The 21,281-nt window shown below is 41.3% G+C and overlaps 1 protein-coding gene across 1 annotated transcript in view; it reads left to right on the top strand.

Annotated features, from left to right (window-relative positions):
• TMEM132B (transmembrane protein 132B) overlaps positions 1–20,980 on the top strand; it is an 857,592-nt gene extending 836,612 nt beyond the window's left edge. The window contains exons 8-9 of the mRNA XM_073627958.1: positions 16,519–16,710; positions 19,273–20,980. Coding sequence (XP_073484059.1) covers positions 16,519–16,710; positions 19,273–20,418 — 1,338 coding nt within the window. The 3' untranslated portion in view covers positions 20,419–20,980. The remainder of the gene's footprint in view (positions 1–16,518; positions 16,711–19,272) is intronic.
• The last annotated feature ends 301 nt before the right edge of the window (positions 20,981–21,281 follow it).

Below are 21,281 nucleotides of genomic sequence, written 5' to 3' on the forward strand. Positions count from 1 at the left end.
ATCACTTTTACAAAGTTGCCTTATAACAGACACTATATACAGTATATACAATTTCACAAAAAATGTATACACAAGAATTAAATCAGATCAGATGCTTGGTTATTGCAAATAGCCCTTCAAAATTATCTGACGATACTTTATCTCTGCAAAACCTATTTCCGCTGAAGAGATCCTGACTTCTGTAAAACAATTTTACTTGATGGCCTTACATTATATTTCAAGAGATGCCTTGGGAAATGAGTCCCGTGTTTATCTTATCTACCTGTATATAATTAGATTATGAGGGGTACTTCTCTTCTCTTTGAGTGTCTTTAATCCTACATCAATATGACACTGAATAAACATAGAGATCCTATTGTCTACAAAAGTTTCCAGTGAGTTTCCTTCACAAAAGGTTTAGCAAATAGACTTTTTATTACTACTACTACTACAACTACTACTGTATAGGGATGGGCCGAATGGACCCTTGTTCGGTTTGCACCAGAACTTTCGAACACCGCGAAAGTTCGGACCCGAATAATGAACCCCATTAAAGTCAATGGGACCCGAACGTCAAAAATCGAAAGTGCCCATTTTGAAGGCTTATATGCAAGTAGTTGGGCATACAATGGTTATATGGGTCCGGATCCTGCGCTGGGGGACATTTATCATAAAAAAAAATGTTTGTGATAAACGTAATTTTTAAACGAGCAGTGATTTTTAAAGTGAAAGCCTAAAAATATAGTGCCTGGGGGATCCCCTTAGTCTACCTGTAAAGTGGCAGATCTGTACCATGTCTAGAATATGCTGCAGCAATAATTGCATTTATAAAGCCAAAAAAATGACATTTTCCCAGCAAGCTGCCTTTATTTTGCTCAGCAACAGCCGGGGAGCTAGTGTGTATGATGAGGCCACACTGAGTGCACTGAGAACAGGATTAGAGACTTTTTGGATACATTCTGGTGTCACTTTGACTTTGTATAGAAGTAACAGGTGCATAAAAATTGGTCTTTGGGTGTTGGTGGCGCCTTCCCACCGTAACCCTTTAGAGGTAATCACGATGAAAGCAAGAATTGGCCTTGCTGTAAAAAATTGCAATTATATGCACCTGTCAAACAGGTGCAGAAAAATTACTCTTTGAGTGTTGGGGGCAACTTCCCACCATAACCCTATAGAGGTGCTCTTGATGAAGGCAAAAAAATTGCAATGATATGCATATAGTTGGTGTTTTGCCACGTTTGATGTGCCTGAGACACAGTTTGCATAGATAGCAACAGTGCTGATGTGCTGAAAAAGGCCCAGACAGCTGAGCTTTGGGGAGTGGGCCGGGAGATAACAGCTGCAAAATGTGATGGAATATGTTGGCTGCTCTCTACTCTTTCTTGATGTCGGCCTCCTTGGGGTTGTGGCGCCTCACCTTTAGTTTTCTCCTCTGCTCTGTCTGGCACCCAAGTCGCATCAGTGACCTCATCATCATCATCTCCATCTCCTCCATTTTTATCATTAACACTGGAGACAACTTGGCAATACGCTGCTGCTTGGGGAACATGAATGCCAATTTGTCTACCAGTGTTCCTCCCTCTCTCTAGGCTCATGTTCCTGTCATCTTCAACCTCAGAAGCAACATCTGAATGCAGTAATGGCTGGACATCATCAAGGAGCAAATGGCTGATGCTGTGGTCAAATAACTCAGCTGACTCCTCAATGGCTGATTTTGGGGCTTTGGCAGGAATAGATGTGGACAAGAAGGCAGGTTTATCCACTCTGGCAACTGCAGGGGACTGCACACTTGTCTCTGCTTGCATGACACAGGATGAGGAGGATGAGGAAGGTTTAGTAAGCCAGTCCACCACCTCCTCCGCATGCTGTGGCTGGATAGCACAGGCAAACTCACTAAACAGAGAAAATGATGCTCTGCCTGAGGACTGACCAACACATCCACTATTTGCCTGTGGACACATTTGTTGCTGGCCCCCTTACAGTGCCAAGGGAATGTCTGCCTCTCCTTGTTGTCCTCCCAGACATTATTGGGAGGGTGGGGGCGGTGCTTATAAGCAAATGTAAAGAAGAAGTTGAAATATGTACATAGATGCACTTTAATCAATGTAAAGAGGTGTTTGGTGCACTTTAATTTGAGTACTCACACTACACAGACACACTCCACAGATAAACTGTAATATACTGCAATATAATGCACCAAATGTACAGTGACGCACAGAACTATATGGCGTTAAACTGGCAGTAACGCACACAGAACCATACGGCGTTAAACTGGCAGTAATGCACACAGAAGTAAATGGCATTAAACTGGCAGTAACGCACAAAACTATATGGCGTTAAACTGGCAGTAATGCACACAGAACTATCTGGCGTTAAACTGGCAGTAACGCACAAAACTATATGGCGTTAAACTAGCAGTAACGCACACAAAACTATATGGCGTTAAACTGGCAGTAACACAATCAAATAGACAGTGTTCAACTGTCACTACACTGACACTATCTGAACTGTCCCTACTCTAGCTATACACTAATGTAAAGATTACTGACACACTACACTACACTGAAACTATCTGAGCTGTCCCTACTCTATACTAATGTGTGTATGAATGACACAGTCTCACTACACTACAGTGAACTTATCTGACCTGCACACTATGCAAAGCTGAATGATGGTCCTCCTCACTATACTCACACTATCCCTAGACTGACACTAAACTAATATTCTACACTGACAATTGAAGCAAAATAGCACAGTATAGCACACTAACTAACTAATCGCACTGAACAGAGCCCTGACATGACAGTGTCCAATCATGACTCTGACAGTGCTCTGTGCCCTGATTGCCTGAAGCTTTCACTGCTTCAGCCAATCAGGGCTTGCAATGCACTGTTCAGCGCTGCAATGCATTGTGGTCGGTTCGGGGGGCCAAACAAATGGTCGAACAAAGTAACAAAGAAAGTTTGGCCCGAACTTATGCTTGGGCCGAACTGTTCGTCCATCCCTACTACTGTATTATTATTTACTATCTCCTGAACAAACAAATTAATAACGTTAGACTAGTGTTCAAATTCATAATTTATTCTAACTAGTATTAATAAGAGGTCAATTTGTTAAGTGTAGACCTAGAACATGCTTTTGATATGAAGGGATATAATTATCTTGCATTCGTTTTGAAGGTGTTTAGCTTTTTTCAGGTCAATTTACCTATTTATTTACTTATGTACTTTTTACTGTTCTATAATCTGCTCTAGGATTCCATTTTTATGTTAGTTATGCCACAGGGGTTCCACTGTAGAGGTGCCCTATGCTGCCCATCTTGTTTTCCTTGGCTATGGAACCATTACCTATATATAGCAAAATTCAAATACTGTGACATAAAAGACTATCACAAATTCAAATGCAACCTATACAATGGTGACTTATTGGGCAGCTTTGTTTCCTGTCAGTGTTTTTCTCTCCTGTAATTGTCAAATACAATCCTTGCAACAAAACTAGACGTATGCCCTGTACACACGGTCGGATTTTCCAATGGAAAATGTGCGATCAGAGCTTGTTGTTGTAAATTCCGACCGTGTGTAGGCTCTATCGGACTTTTTCCATCGGAATTTCCGACACATAAAGTTTGAGAGCAGGCTATAAAATTTTCCAACAACAAAATCCATTTCCGTAAATTCCGACCGTGTGTGGAAAATTCCGACACACAAATTGCCACGCATGCTCAGAATAAATTCCGAGACGGAACTGCTCGGTCTGGTAAAATTAGGGTTTGTAATGGATCTAGCACTTTCGTCACGCTACAATGTTTTAAATTGTTTAATGCAGCGCACTCTCTTCTTCTTTATAATGCTAGAAGAATTAAGTTGTTTTGCTGCTCATATTCACACAGAGTTCTCACACACTTCTTTCTTTATTATTTTTTGTGATTTCATGAATATAATATTTTGATTAGTCACATCTCCTGAAAATAATTTTTTTTTATGTTTTAAGATTTTGTATTTTTTTTTTAGTTTTTTAAATCCTGATCTTCTGTTATATTTTTAACGCTTTATATACACTGCGCATGCGTGAAACTCTGCCTGCCCCTGAAGTTCTTTCTAGTCTATTCCCCACCCCATCTCTTTCGGCGCAGAGGGGGAGAGCACATGGCGGAGACAGAGCAGGTGCGTGATAATTACAGCAATGAGGAGGAGGAGGAAAGCCCGGAGCCAGAAGCGTCACAATCCCGGAGGAGAAGATTTAAGGCATCAAATATGGCCTTTGTTGAGATGGTGGAGATAGTGGACATAATGAAGAGGGCCAACTATGATGGGAAGCATGGACCTTACCCCAACCCAAATGTCAGAAAGGCCAAGATCATGGTGAAAGTTGTGAAGAGTCTACAGGAATTTTGGGGTACGACGATCCAAAGATCAACTGAGAAAGCGGTGGTTGGACCTCAAATTAAGGGAGCACGATCAGTATAGGATCAGGAGAGTGCTGCAAAAACGTAAGTAGTTGTCCTGTGTTCCTATTCTTTATTTTTATTACGTTTGTGCTGCTCCATGTGCTTTTCTTTACTGTTGTACATTTTCAAATGGCAACTTTTATGCTCATGGACACATTATTCGTTCGTAGGAAACATTGTTCGTTCGGCCACTAAAACACCATGTTTTGTCCAGATGCAGTTCAATACATTTTTTATGCCCTACTTCTCTTAAAATAAGTTTGTTGTCTAGATGGGTTTGTAACTAGCATGAAATGCAAACTAGATTCTGTGTAAGGAGAGGACACTCAGCAGCTGTTTACACATCTGGATGCTGGAGCACTGGTGTGGGACACAAGAACACCCTTTTTATTAGTGGGCCCACACAGGTGCTCCAGTATATACTATAGGGGTGAAGCATCTGTGAAGATTGCACAAAACAGGTAAGTATTCAAGCTTAACAAAGGACAAAAATATTTCTTCATCTTGGAACTCTGCCAAAACAGACAATTGTACCCCACTTCCAAGCAATGTTTCATATTCCTATTTATGCCATCAAATATCTGTGTGCTAAGTATACCTATTTTTTTTCACATAGGAGCAAAAAGACTCAGAGGACACCACTTATCAGAGGAGACCACGGACCCCCCACCTCAGGATGAAGTTGAAATCCCCCAAACACAACCAGAGGAGGAGGAGGAAACGTTATAGAAATTGTCACCACAACAGGTGAGTGTCTGCGACCACAGCTTCAGGTAAGAGATGGATGCCTGCATATTTATAATACATGGTGTGTTTTTAATTATCTTATTTTAGGTGATCGTGATGTTGTGGAAGAGGAATGTCATTTCACAAGTGAAAGTGCCCAGATCCTCATCGGGGAGATAATGGGGTGTAATAGGGATTTAGAAAACATTAAGCAAAACATCAGTGATGTTCAAAACAAAATGAAGAACATCATTGATGTTTTAGGAAGAATATAAAACACCCAGAAATCCCTAACTTATTCCATGTTTATTGTTGTTTTTATGAATAATTTTTGACATATTATCGAAAAGCCAAATTTTGAAGATGCACATAGTGTGTCAACATGTGCTATTTGCCATCACGGGAGATTAATGTATGCGTTTTGTGGGTGCAACCCTTTCTCAATAATAAAATAGCTGAGAGGAAGGGGTTGCACCCACAAAACACGTCCATTGATCCCCCATGATGGCAGCTAGCACATGTTGACATTAGGCAATTTGTGCGCATCTTCAAAATTTGGCTTTTCCAGGGGTGACATCACCCCATCTGCTGAACGCAATATCAAACACAGTTTATAAATACTCTTGTCTGATATCGCCTTCACTTTCTATAAAAGTTGAACTTTGTAAGTTCCAGAGTTGTGTATTTTTTTATTGTTTAAAACATGCCTGTTTTACCTTAAAAGGCAATTTCTACTTATTATAATGTGACCTAAAAAATTGTTATATAACAAACATGTTGGTTTGTTAAAAAACCCTTTTATAAACGCACATGTGATTGTGGTTGGATTAAAAAGATTGATGATCAGCAATGTGTGGCTTCTTCTTTCAATGCTCAAAAGCATTTTTTGGAGTATGAAGTTGTTGTTTTCAGTGACAATGTGGGTTATTTACTAAAGGCAAATCCACTTTGCACTACAAGTGCAGTTTCAGTGCAGTTTCAAGTGCACTTGTAGTGCAAAGTGGATTTTCCTTTAGTAAATAACACCCAACAGTGCTTTCAAATTTTACACAATCATGCCATTTTCAGGACTCCAGTAAAGCAGTAAATCAAAGAAAATATTTGTTCAGATTAAAATATATTTTTATTTAAAAAATGTCTCAGATATTGTCTTGCATGTCGATGGCCCCCCTACCCTCAAAGTATTCCATGTATCTTAGATGGACCTCACGGGCACTCTGGGGGGGCAAGCCAGGACGGCCAGTTTTAAGCGCCGTCAGGGTTGATTCATTCTGAATTCCAGCCTCAGGCCCAACTTAGGCAGCATAGTTCATAGAATTTCTCCTTAAAAAATTGTGGAGAACACAGCAAGCCAGGATGATGTGATTGAGTTTATATTCCACCATGTGTATTGGTGTAAGAAATAGGCGGAATCGGCTGCCCATTATTCCAAACGTGTTCTCCACCACTCTTCTGGCTCTGGCCAGCCGGTAATTAAAAACCCTCTGGTCCGGGGTGAGGGTCCTCATAGGGAATGGCTGCATAAAGTGGTCCCCCAGCGCAAACGCTTCATCCGCAATGAACACGAATGGGAGTCCTTCCGCATTGTCTTCTGGAGGTGGCAAGTCCAAGCTGCCATTCTGGAGACGCCTGTAGAGCTCCGTGTGGGCGATGACTCCACCATCTGACATCCGGCCATTCTTCCCCACATCCACATACAGGAACTCTTAAGTAGCTGACACCACCGCCAACATCACAATACTATTGAACACCTTGTAATTATAATGGTATGACCCCGAGGTGGGGGGTGGGATTATGTGGACGTGTTTCCCATCAATTGCCCTGACGGAGTTGGGAAAGTCCCACCGCTGGGCAAAGTGGGAGGCCACAGTCTGCCATTCCTGTGGGTTGGAAGGAAACTGTAGAGTCAAACAAGAAAAAAAAAACATTTTGCACAAAAACATGGAAAGCAGATTAGACACAAACATTCTTGGCCAACATCAGTATAACATTTATTTTAGGGAGTATTTAAAGACAAAGATATAAGGTCCACTTATCAGATTCCTCCCCCCTCTCATGGGCCATTTGCAAAATTTTAGGGGGGGGATGTTTTGGACAGGTAACCCTCCACTTCATTGAGAGATGAATGCCTAAATAATGTGTATTACTTTGGCCAGCCCCTCCTTATTTACACTATTGGCAGCCCACTGGACAGGTAAGAAGTGTCATAATACAAAGATATAAATATACACTGAACACATTTTAGCACATTTTTACATTCTGCTATTACCTATCAAGATAATAATAGGATACAAAAACGTTAAACAGTACCATTTGAAAGTTTTCAGGCAGGCCCTTACACTACATGTTTTGGAGAATTTATCCATAAATCTGACCACAAAAGAGGTAGGTATAGTGTGTATGGGTTTGGCAAAGTCAGCAGATAGAGGATTGGTATCAGCTGAGTTAGCAGTTGGGGGGGAGGGAGGGTTCCAAATGATTTTGGGACTCAAAAAAAAAAAACCTCTGGCACTCTGCCTGAATTTAAAGCACAAATCACATTTTTACACATTTTAGGGGGTATTTAGGGTAAAGCACTACTATGGAGCTGACAAAATACATTGTTAAGTGACTAGGCGAGGTGGATATGGGCCCAGGAGAGCATGCTGGGGAGGGAAGTGAAGGCAAATATGTATGAAGGACAAAATTTTTTTTGTAAAAAATCCAGCATGCATGAGGACAAAGGGGACATTCACAGCATATTACAATCATGGTAATTAGGGAATGAGGAAAGAAATACAATATATTCCCAAACATTAAATACAATAAAATGTGATGTTAAAGGATACATATCTTACCGTAATATAGTCCTTCTACAGGACCTGGATGATGGCAGAACAGGTCTTTGGGATAATGATCCCCAGAGCCTGGGGGGAGATGCAGGTATCCTGCCTGCTGATATAAGGGGTCAGCAAAGCCAACAAACGGTGAAATATGGGGTCCTTCATCTGGAGAAAGTTCCTAAAATCGTCAGGATTATTCTCATGGATCTCACGGAGCAAAGGCATGTGACAGAATTGGTCACGCTGGAGCAACCAATTCTTGGTCCATGAACTCCTCCTCACCCTGTTCATGGACTGGGCTTGTGTCAAAGTAAGAACTCCAACACCAAGCCCCCCCGCACAGCATGAACTCTACAATGAGTACGTACACGCAACATGGCTAGAAAATGGTCGGATGGTCAGGACGAAGTAACAGAACGCACTGAAGAACAGCAAGGCCTGTGAAGAGCGACCTGAAAATCAGTAATGAACGGACAAGAACACAATGAAAAATCAATGGGAACTCGCTGCACGCACTGAAGAACAGATACAAACCCACAAGCACAAACTGAACACCAGAAATACGATCTGTAAACCACGAGTCTGAAAAAGTGCGAATCGTCTCTCACCAAACTTTTAGTAACACGAGATTAGCAAAAGGAGCCCAAAGGGTGGCGCGCTTGGTATTGAACTGCCCTTTTATAGTCTCGTTCTGTGTGGTGTACGTCAGCGCGTTCTTGACGTTCGGAAATTCCGACAACTTTGTGCGACCGTGTGTATGCAAGACAAGTTTGAGCCAACATCCGTCAGAAAAAAATGGTGGATTTTGTTGTCGGAATGTCCGATCAATGTCCGACCGTGTGTACAGGGCATTAGGGGTTTATTTACTAAAGACAAATTCACTGTGCATTACAAGTGCACTACAAGTGCACTTGGAAGGGCAGTCACTGTAGATCTGAGATGGACATGCAAGGAAAATAAAGAACAGCATTTTTTCTTGCACATGATTGGTTGATAGAAATCAGCAGAGCTTCCCCTTATTTCAGATCTTCCCCTCAGATCTACAGCGACTGCACTACCAAGTACATTTGCAGTGCACAGTGAATTTGCCATTAGTAAATCAACCCCACTCTCACCATAGCTGACTCGTCTATTCTTTAACTGTTTAACTGTTGCTGTTTAGATGATCAGCTTTTACCAGCAAGGGTAGGTGCATAGTCTATCTGTGTTTGACTTTACTGAGTTGACTTCCCAACCCCTGTCTTTTTCTGCATTTGTATTTCATATACTCCTGATCCTGTCTGTAGTGTCACATCATTATTATTATTATACAGGATTTATATAGCGCCAACAGCTTGTGCAGCGCTTAACAAAATGAAGGCAGACATTACAGTTACATTACAATTTGGTACAAGAGGAACCAGAGGGCCCTGCTCGCTAGAGCTTACAATCTAGGAGGGAGGGTCAATTGATACAAAAGGTAATAGCTGTGGGGGGTGAGCTAATGGAAAAAGTAAAGCAGTGTATTAGTTAGAAGCAGGATAAGCTTCTTTAAAGAGAAGGGTTTTCAGGGATTGTCTAAAGATCGATAGATTAGGGGACAGTCGAACAGATTGGGGTAGGGAGTTCCAAAGGATGGGAGAAGCTCTGGAGAAATCCTGTAGGCGAGCACCGGAGGAGGTGATAAGGGAGCTAGAGAGCAGGAGATCTTGGGAGGACCGAAGAGAGCGGCTTGGTTGATATTTTGAGACTAGGTTAGTGATGTAGCTGAGGGCAGAGTTGTGGACGGCTTTGTAAATTATTGTTAGTACTTAGAATTTTATTCGTTCGGTGAGTGGAAGCCAGTGGAGGGATTGGCAGAGAGGAGTGGAGGACACTGAATGGTTCGTAAGGTGGATGAGTCTTTCAGCAGCATTCATTATGGACTGAGGGGGGGGATAGTCTATGTAAAGGTAATCCAATGAGGAGTGAGTTGCAATAGTCTAGGCGAGAGATGACCAGAGAATGAATTAGAAGCTTGGTGGTGTCATTGGTTAAAAAGAGGCGTATTCTAGAGATGTTGCGGAGGCTAAGGCGGCATGATTTGGACAGGGATTGGATGTGGGCCTGAAAAGACAGTTCAGAGTCTAGGGTTACCCCTAGCACCCTGGCATGTGGGGACGGACTGATAGTTGTGCCATTGATCTTGACAGAGAAGTCAGGGGAAGGGGCACGTGAGGGAGGAAATATTATGAGTTTGGTTTTAACTTGTCAACAGGTAATCCTTGATCCACATTTACAGTAGGTTATTCTGTAGCAAATCTTTTAGCAAATTCTTATTATCTCTGCAATAAGCTGCTCTTGTAATCAGACCTTTCTGGGTTCTGTGCCTTGCTCATAACCTTCCTGTACTTGCTAGCAGCACAGAGTATCTGTGTTTGTCTGCCCTTACTCTAGACTTGCATTTCAGCCTATGTTTTTAGGATCCCAAATATCTAGTATACTCCTGTCACCAGAAGCCTCATCACAACCTTTCTTGTCCACAGAACAAACTACAGTAACTACTGTTACTACAGTATACTGTACATCTTATGGGGCGTACACACGGTCGGACTTTTCGACCGGACTGGTCTGACGGACGCCGACGGACCAAATCCGCCGAACAATCTGATCGTGTGTGGGCTTCACCGGACCTTCAGCGGACTTTTCCAGTCGCAAATCTGACGGACTTTAGATTTGGAACATGCTTCAAATCTTTACGTCGTAACTCCGCCGGACCCAGAAATCCGCTCGTCTGTATGCTAGTCCGACGGACAAAAACCGACGCTAGGGCAGCTATTGGATACTGGCTATCAACCTCCTTATTTTAGTCCGTTGTACGTCATCACGTACGAATCCGTCGGACTTTGGTGTGATCGTGTGTAGGCAAGTTCGGTCGTTAGAAAGTCAGTTGAAAGTCCGCCAAAAGTCCGTTGAAAGTCTGTCGGACAGGCTGTCAGACTTTTGTAGTTGAAAAGTCCGACCGTGTGTACACGGCATAAGATATAAACAGGACCTATTACAAAGAAAGAAATAACCTTATAAATTAAACAATTAGAAGCATTGTAAACCTAACCACCTAGTCAACCTTACTGATCTATTTCAGAAAAGGTTTCTCTAAACCAATCCAGAAACTTTTCCCTCATACTATTAGCAGTGCATTGGCCAAATTATGGACATTACCAGAATTAATATTAAGAAAGAGCATATAACAATAATAAATCAGCACCTGTTTTGTGGCTTTGAGTGAAACATATTGAGGAAGTATAACTAGAAGGATATCGTAAAATGACATTCCATCACACATTCAAAGGGATTATTCTTCATTTTAGGACATTGGGAGGAGCCCGCTATTCTGAAATGAGTAATAATTATGTTATTTTTCAGATCTGTGATGGAATAGCACATGCAAATACCTTTTCTACCAAGAAAACTCTACTATTCTTTAGGGGTCCATAGCAGAGGTATAGATAAGGGGGTTTGATGTCCAACCCCCCCCATCCTAGTGTATCCATCTACACCAGAATGCCACAGCTAGCAGGTGCCACAGATTTGCATTCTTTGTAAAGCAGCAGCAGTGGCAGCCACTCTGTGATAACTGCCCCAAACTAACCTGGGCCAGCTTGGGTGAAAGTGAGTAAAGCTCTTTCTTCACAAACCTCCAATGTGTGTGTGTGTGTGGGGGGGGGTGGAATTTAACAGCTCTGGCACTGACCAATTGACCACCAATGCAGGGGGAGTAAATAACTAACACTGCCGCTGTTCATAAATATGTGTGTATGTGTTGGGGGGGGGGGGGGGTTATATAATACGGCAGTCCATTTTTTACCTATGATGCAGGATGTAAGTGGATGTGCATTCGTCTATAGTTGCCCACATCCAAGGCTATTCAAGTCCACCAGTTTGTGTCCAGGTCCTCTTATTGACCTGACCACATGTCGGTATATGTGGATGCATGGTCTTTTACATCTGGCCATGCATAAGAATTACATGGGAGAAAAAATCTGAAACAGACTTATCTGATGTCCATTTCTGTTTTGACTCAGCAGAAGGATCATTCTAGGATCCCCTACCAAGGTGAAATGGAGGGCATCCTTGTGAAAGGGACCTAAAAACCTGCATAACAACCACAAGATTTCTCAGAGCCTCATTCTGTCACCGACAGACAAGTAAAATTTCCAGCCACCTTGTCATTGGGGTGTTGGGTGATTTCCTGAAAATGGAATTCATAAACAAGCAGATAAATATTAACTGTGACATGTTTATATTCTTCAGTTTTTCATGGTATGCTACAGTTTTAACATATAAGTGTTGATGCTGTTGAAAAGGGAAGGCAAATGCAAAATTGAGAGAATATGAAATGTGTACTGTATAGCTTGGTGCTGACATCATTTTGCATCAAGGAATACAGATGATATTGTGGGTTTGGATCTCCTCAGAATGTCTATAAGATACAAACTTAAAATGACTGAAGATCATTGGTATTGGTGTAGATCATTACTTTTAAGAAGCATTTCTTTAGTTATAACTACAAGGTGATAAGCAAAACACAAGTTAGACTATATATTCACCTTTAGATGAATACATGGGCCAAGACCAGCCCTTTTAGGAACACTTTCCTTTTTGTCATAATCAGGCTTTTTTTGTGCTGGACCATTTAGGTACTGCATACCTGCACCTCCCAGCACTGGGGCTTAGCATTTGCCTGAGAAGTAGGAGGTGGGGGGTTGGCCAGAGTGACCATCTCTCACTTACACAGCTCTGAACTTCAAAAGTCGAGACCTGTTCCCCAACACATAACCCACTGCACCCTGGGCTGGGTCTGCCCCTGTTGGGCACCTTACAGAGTGGGAAACTCTCTGAATTCCTGCTCCTGGCATTGAATAAAACCTCTACTACTTTTAGGTGGAGTAATCTCCACTCAGCAGTAGAAGTATAGTTCCAGGATGACATCAGCATCATAAGATCAGGAGAGAGAGCAGTGCAGAAGTACAGGTGAGCAAGTAAATAAACACTGCTGAGAGGAAATGCAAGTAAAGTGCACTATATTACCAAAAGTATTGGGACACCTGCCTTTACACGCAGAACTTTAATGGCATCCCAGTTTAATGGCATCCCAGTCTTAGTCTGTAGGGTTCAATATTGAGTTGGCCCTCTCTTTGCAGCTATAACAACTTCAACTCTTCTGGAATGGCTGTCCACAAGGTTTAGGAGTGTGTCTATGGGAATGTTTGACCATTCTTCCAGAAGCGCATTTGTGGGGTCAGGCGCTGATGTGGACGAGAAGGCCTGGCTCGCAGTCTCCACTCTAATTCATCCCAAAGGTGTTCTATTGGGTTGAGGTCAGGACTCTGTGCAGGCCAGTCAAGTTCCTCTACCCCAAACTTGCTCTTCAATGTCTTTATGACTTTGCTTTGTGCACTGGTCCAAATCATTTGGTAAAGGGGGGATTATAGTGTGGGGTTGTTTCTCAGGGGTTTTAGCTTGGCCCCTTAGTTCCAGTGAAGGGAACTCTTAAGGCATCAGCATACCAAGACATTTTGCACAATTTCATGTTCCCAACTTTGTGGGAACAATTTGGGGATGGCCCCTTCCTATTCCAACATGACTGCCCACCAGTGCACAAAGCAAGATCCATAAAGACATGGATGAGGGCCAGGCCTTCTCATCCACATCAGTGCTTGACCTCACAAATGCGATTCTGGAAGAATGATCAAACATTCCCATAGACACACTTCTAAACCTTGTGGACGGCCTTCCCAGAAGAGTTGAAGCTGTTATAGCTGCAAAGTGTGAGCCAACTTAATATGGAACCCTACGGACTAAGACTGGGATTCTATTAGAGTTCATGTGCGTGCAAAGGAAAGTGTCCCAAAACTTTTGGTAATATAGTGTATATCAGTAGCTGAGAGGAGTGTTTTGTCTCTCATTCATTTTAATGCACGTCATACATTTCTCCCTACAATTGTGACACAAAAAGCAATAAAAAGCACCTATTTAGTGTAGTGGAAAGGGGTTAAAGTTTATATCACTCTGACCCATTGGGGACAATTTCTTACTGATGATATCATATTCCAGGGATTGGCCATATGGTAAGATTCTGAAAGATGTTTAAAATATTTCTGAGCCCTGGTTCACATTGATGCGGGACTGAAATCATGCGAGTTCAGCTGAACTCACGCGATTTCATTCCCGCATGTCAGTCCGACAATTTCAGAGACATCTGTGTGGTTTCCTGTGCAGATGTCTATTGAAATCGCACCTGAAATCATCAAAAGTAGTACAGAAACTTTTGGGAATCGGTGTGGCACCGCAAAGTCGGCGTTGCACCGATTTGGACGTTCCATTGCGGCAATAGCAGCGATTTGGCATGTCAAATCGCATGCCATATCGCATCAATGTGAACCAGGGCTCACTCTTTCAAAGAAAAAAAAAAAAACATTGGCCAAATTTGGTCTTTAATTGTCCTAATTGTATTCAGAAAGACCCCCTCAATGCTCCATTGCTGCAAGGTATTTGGTAATAATTACTGTAACGACTCAAAGTGGACCTGACATTAACATATAAAATGAAGAGGCTGCCTAACAGCTTGCACCTAAAGGTGTCTGCACATACTGTACCTTTTAGTAGAAAGCTTTTTCTGGTCCCAGCATTCCATACTCTATACTACAGTGATCAGCAATAGAGAGGTGCCTGCACTGCATTTTGGGGTGGTTGCAATGAAATAATGTACATAATACATAAAATGTATAATAATACTGTAAATAATACTGAACTTTAAATACAAGTAGTATTCTTTCACACTGTCATCAAATGTATCATTCATTTTAAGTAAGTATGAAACTTAAAATAAAATATAAGCATTATAAGAACGATAAGGCTAAATCTGTGCAGCAAAAAGTTTGGTGCCACAAACCTGCCTCTACATTTTTAGTGCAAGTTAAAAAAAATGGCCTGTGGAAGATGGTCTTCATAACATATTTTTTTAAGTCTTAAACACGTTGTGTATTATTTTTATGTAGCACACCCCCGTAGGGACTGCTGATGAACTTGAATCCCCCTCTCCTGCACAGCCAGGCACATTGAATCTTCACAAGCACCCAGAGTCAGAGAACAGTCCATGACATTGTTTTTTTTGTTATTAGAGGGTTAATAACATGGATAGGGATGGGAGATTATGGGATGCCCACTTGACTTTAGCAAAACTTTTAGCAAAACTTCAGAGACATCTTCCTATATACACATATATACTGTCTCCTTCACTTTCCCCCTGCATACACTTGTTTGCTCCAGCTGAATCACTTGAGTGATCTGACAGGCTTTCAGTAAGATTAGCAATAGCCCATTACAGGCAAGAACTCAAAGCCCCTCTTTGTGTAGCACTGTTGCAGTGAAACAGCCTGTAACTTCTCCTCTGTGGCCACTGATCCCAGCACCACCTCTTCAGGCACGGCCAACCCACCTGGCTGCAGCTGCCCCTTTCACTAGCCTTCCAGGCTAACTCTCCACACCAGTCCACCAGACTGACTCTTCACCAGGCCACCTGGCTGACTCTCAAGAGATCTCTAGGGAAAGGCTGAAGAATTAAGCACACCGCTGTCTTTAAGGGAGACTGGCTACATGTCTCCCCCCCTTTGTTACTCCCCACAGTGTTGACTACTCACTCTGTGCTCTCTCTTGCTCCTGTGCTTCCAGAAAAGACTTTCTCCTGTGTGTTATGACAGAATCCTTCTAGCACCCGAGCCCCGGCCTAAGGCAGGACACCCCCCCCAGACTAGGGGGCACCCCCCGAGGGCCACCGACAGCCTCCTCAACACTGCATCCCTATCTTCCACCCAACTGCCCCTGCTATCATGTCTCATGTCTATTTAGAGAGTGGTCTCAGCTCCCTGCCAGCCTACCTCTGAGGATTGGCTGAGGCTCCATAAATATTCAAGGCAGCTCCTCCTAATCTTCACCCTCTAATTGTTGAAGATTCTCCAAACTTCTAGACCAGGGGGAGGCACCAAAGAGCTGCCAGGATGAGTCACCCAGCCCTGAACCTTAGTAAACTACAATTGGTCTACTCTCACTTTTAGCACACACTAGAGGGTGCTACATTTAAATCAGTGTTAGAGTATTTATTTATGTCACGGGATAAGTTGTCTCAATGGTCTTTTTAATATTTTACAAGGATGAGGGGCTGCAGAGGGTAGGTAAATTGTACATATAAATACACTACATTACCATACAACCTTCTAAAGATTTTGGGGACCCAAATGCTCACAAGTTTTGTAGCTATATGGATACCAGCCCTCGTGCCTGCTGTGCCAGGCCACTATCCCTTTACATTGGGCACAATAATCTAGTTATAATAATTTGCGACTGTAACATCACAGGAGCAGCGTGAGAATGGACCAGCAAGATCCCTGGCTGTACCATTAATTCTATTTATTTATTTATGTTGTGCATGCTATCTATTCTAAATTATCCTCCTTATATAAAACCTGAATATACTACAAATTAAAGTAATGCATACAATGATACTTGTGGTGTTTTCTTTCCTAGGTTCTTTCTCCTTTGTCTGATTCAATCTTGGCTGAGAAAACCGTGACAGTGCTGGATGATCGGGTGGGAATTGTAGAACTGGGAGTCCAACTTATTACTGGCCTCTCCTTGGCTGTACAAGCTAGCAAGGGAAACAAGCGAGTCATCACCACAGCTACCACAGCCAGTGATATTCTGCATGACTATAAACAGGTACACCACCAAATTCTCTGAAAACCTCAGCGTGTTAATGTTGCCTGTATGCTTTGAAATGTCAGCTGCTTATTTCACTGATTTATAACATGTAGAGGCTAAAGAATCAGTTCGATTGAAATGTGTGTTCATTTCAGGTAAACAATTCCATATAAATTAAAAGGAAATACTTTTTTTCCCTGACCTGACAGGGTATTTAAATAACATATAGGGATTGATTTACTAAAGGAGTAGAGTATGTTACATAGTTACATAGTTACATAGTAGGTGAGGTTGAAAAAAAGACACACGTCCATCAAGTCCAACCTATGTGTGTGATTATGTGTCAGTATTTCATTACATATCCCTGTATGTTGCGGTCATTCAGGTGATTATCTAATAGTTTCTTGAAGCTATCAATGCTCCCCGCTGAGACCACCGCCTGTGGAAGGGAATTCCACATCCTTACCGCTCTTACAGTAAAGAACCCTCTACGTCGTTTAAGGTTAAACCTCTTTTCTTCTAATTGTAATGAGTGGCCCCGAGTCTTATTAAACTCTCTTCTGCGAAAAAGTTTTATCCCTATTGTGGGGTCACCAGTACAGTATTTGTAAATTGAAATCATATCCCCTCTCAAGCGTCTCTTCTCCAGAGAGAATAAGTTCAACGCTCGCAACCTTTCCTCATAACTAAGATCCTCCAGACCCTTTATTAGCTTTGTTGCCCTTCTTTGTACTCGCTCCATTTCCATTACATCCTTCCTGAGGACTGGTGCCCAGAACTGGACAGCATACTCCAGGTGCGGCCGGACCAGAGTCTTGTAGAGCAGGAGAATTATCGTTTTATCTCTGGAGTTGATCCCCCTTTTAATACATGCCAATATTCTGTTTACCTTATTAGCAGCAGCTTGGCATTGCATGCCATTGCTGAGCCTATCATCTACTAGGACCCCCAGGTCCTTTTCCATCCTAGATTCCCCCAGAGGTTCTCCCCCCAGTGTATAGATTGCATTCATATTTTTGCCACCCAAATGCATTATTTTACATTTTTCTACATTGAACCACATTTGCCATGTAGTCGCCCACCCCATTAATTTGTTCAGGTCTTTTTGCAAGGTTTCCACATCCTGCGGAGAAGTTATTGCCCTACTTAGCTTAGTATCGTCTGCAAATACAGAGATTGAACTGTTTATCCCATCCTCCAGATCGTTTATAAACAAATTAAATAGGATTGGTCCCAGCACAGAACCCTGGGGAACCCCACTACCCACCCCTGACCATTCCGAGTACTCCCCATTTATCACCACCCTCTGAACACGCCCTTGTAGCCAGTTTTCAATCCAGGTACTCACCCTATGGTCCATGCCAAAGGACCCTATTTTGTACAGTAAACGTTGAATGTTGATTTTGCAAAGTGTATTTTCACCTAACTTGATGAATGAAATGAAGCTAAGTCAAAATTCACTTTGTAGAGATTACTTATTATCACTATGATAATGGATACTGATCCCTTCCTTCAGTCAATTTTTTTACAGAAAAAAATATAGCAAAAAACTCTATGCTGAACAAAGAACTGTGGTTTAAGAGAACATGTTTATTCCATTACATTTTCTCTTTATATGTTTTATTTTATTTAGCTATAATTTTGTGATTTGGATGCTGATTTACCAAGGCAGTGGGAACTACTCCCTTTGTAAAATGTTCACATGGGTTAGTGAATAAGATGAAACCATGTTCACGTTAGTCATCCAGTCATGTAAAGTCCTGTAATTTACATATGACTGGGTGTTTGAAACAAACACAGCTTTACCTTATTTACTAAGCTATCTGAACTTTTATTTTACTATGTGAGCAGCCTATTTTCTTTTAGTGGATAACCCAAGTCTTATGTCAATATTTGTTAAGAGAGACTGAGTAATTGCATCAAGCCCCTGAGAGTTCAGTTTAGTGGCAACACTACAAATCTCTGCTTTCAATGCAAAAACAAAAATTAAAGATTACTCTGCAAAAATTATTTATAATTTGAGTTACTGAAAATTAACTAAACTTTACTTTTAAATTTAGTGCAACGTTATATCAAATTTCTAGTAAATTGCAGTTAATTATTTCTTCAATGTAATTTCAAGTAAACAGTTGTCATACTTTCAGTGCCACAAGCTTCTTTGCTAGTTTAAAAATTTAAGCACTGAATCGTGTACCGCTCAGGCTCTGTGGTTATTTAAAAGTGCTTAAGTACCTCTGTTTATTCATGTAGCGTCTCAGTTTATTCATGTGGATTAAATCTTGTCATCCCCCAATAGTGGCTTCTGCATTCTGCAGAAAATCCTTTAAGCAAGTCATTTAATTTGTTCATAGACCAAAAATGTAATACAGCATCATACATGTCTTCCTGGGTAATGCTTTCAGACTGATGATTGCAAGAACATTGAATCTTAGTGTCATTCCGCTGCAAAACAGAACATCAGGGGTCAATCAACACATTATCACACAACTTATTGCAATATGCTGTGTGAAGTAAATGTATTAACTTGCTGAAAATTGTTGAGCTTTAATAAGTGACGCCTTTACTTTTTGTTTAATGCAGGAAGCAGTTATGAGTGTTTGGATCCTATTCAGTGATGGCTCAGTAACTCCACTGGACATATATGAAAGCAAAGACTTCTCAACCGTGGTGTCTTCCCTGGATGAGATGGTGGTGTCCACATATCAGAACCCTTTGTCTAACTGGCCAGTGGTGGTTGCAGAAGGAGAAGGACAAGGGCCTTTAATAAAATTGGAACTGGGGATTAGTGAGATCTGCCAGAAGTCCAAGAGAAAAAGTAGTCTTGCTTTTGGCACCGGAACTATCAAGGTTAAATTTGGCCAAAAGGACTCTGATCAAAAAGGAAATATGAATGAAATTCAAAACATTGATGATGATTTAAAGAAAATCACAAGTAAAACTACAGAAAAAGCTGCAGAGCAGGAAAGGACAGCAAACGAGTGGCCAAAACCTGGATCTGCTGTTGGTTCTGAAGATATAGTTAACAGAAACTCAACATCTGATTCTCCATTAGATTATCAGAAGAACTATAATGATGCCCATATTGTTCCTGTACCATACACCAGTTTTCCTACACGAATAGCCTCAGTCCATAACCAGGAAAGCGAACTTGCACAGACTTCACGAGGTCTAACAGATTTGGAAATTGGCATGTATGCCCTTCTTTGTGTGTTTTGCCTTGCAATATTAGTTTTCTTAATTAATTGTGTTGCTTTTGCATGGAAATACAGACATAAAAGATTTCCTGTGGCTGATCAAACCAACATCCCTCATTCTCATGACTGGGTATGGCTTGGGAATGAGGTAGAACTACTGGAAAACCAAGTAGATATGCCTCTTCCTGCAGAAGAATGCACTACAATGATTGACCGAAGGTCACAATTTGAGGAAAGCAACTTTCTTCTTAATGGAGGTTCTCAAAAGAATCCATACAGTCAAATTATGCGGTCATCTGATTACAATTATGAAAAAGAGGAACAAAATGAGCCATTAAACCCAGGGGGGTCAAAGAGAAAACGGGTAAAGTTCACATCCTTTACAACTATTTTGCCTGAAGAGGGTGGTCCATATACCAATGCAGTCATTTTTGGAAATGAAGAAAATATTAAATGGGTTTGTCAGGATATGAACATTGGGGATTCACGTGAACTTAGAGACTACATGGATAGTCTTCAGGACAACCTGTAAAATGCTATGATTATATTCACCTTTATGCCTTCGTTTTGTTTGTTTCTTTTTTTTTTTTTTTTTTTAGGGTGGGACTATCCATTCAGCAATAGAGAAGCAGAACAACTCTTACATGGTTACAGTGATTACACTGCTGATACATTTTTGGCACTAAATTACTGAGTGCACATGAGAGGTTTGTCAGTAGGTTATGTTAATTTTGGGTGCCATGGGGTACAGAGAAGTCTCCAGGTGATCACTGCTAAACACAATTCCTTAAAGTGACAATAGAACTAAGTTGGTTACAGAACATGACCTGACACATACAGCCCTGAGTTCTGCAGAACTTTGATCCATTGACTGTATGTCTGCTTGTAAGTGAACACTGTTAGGTTTACAAATAAAAGCACAGTGGACTTTTCTTGTAATATTTTAGATACATGTTAACTATAAATTTGAATGTATTACAAATGTGTACAAATGAAATATAAAAATAAAACACCAGTTTTTGATAGAGTAATTCTATTTTGAGACAACTGGTGGAGGAAGACAACTATAGTAAAATAAATATATAACAACTCAATTTGTTATTCCCAATTTGTTATTTATATCAGAGATGTATACATGTATTTTATGAATATCTGTTTATCATTTGTTTTTCATTTACTCTAAATTGTTAAAGTACTCACATTTGAGATACACTTACTAAGGGGTGTAGGTGAGAATATCCTCACCAGGCCTCCTGGCTGATACACTGCTTCTTCCAACTCTATGTGTACTGGAGCTTAAAGCCCTTGTGATCTTCTTTTGCCAGGGTATCTAGTAGAGACTCCCCTGTATATTAAGGCCAGCAAGGACAACAGCTAAAATGGCTAATATTTGTC

This window comes from Aquarana catesbeiana, linkage group LG01, assembly GCF_042186555.1.
Source record: "Aquarana catesbeiana isolate 2022-GZ linkage group LG01, ASM4218655v1, whole genome shotgun sequence".
Taxonomy (NCBI): domain Eukaryota; kingdom Metazoa; phylum Chordata; class Amphibia; order Anura; family Ranidae; genus Aquarana; species Aquarana catesbeiana.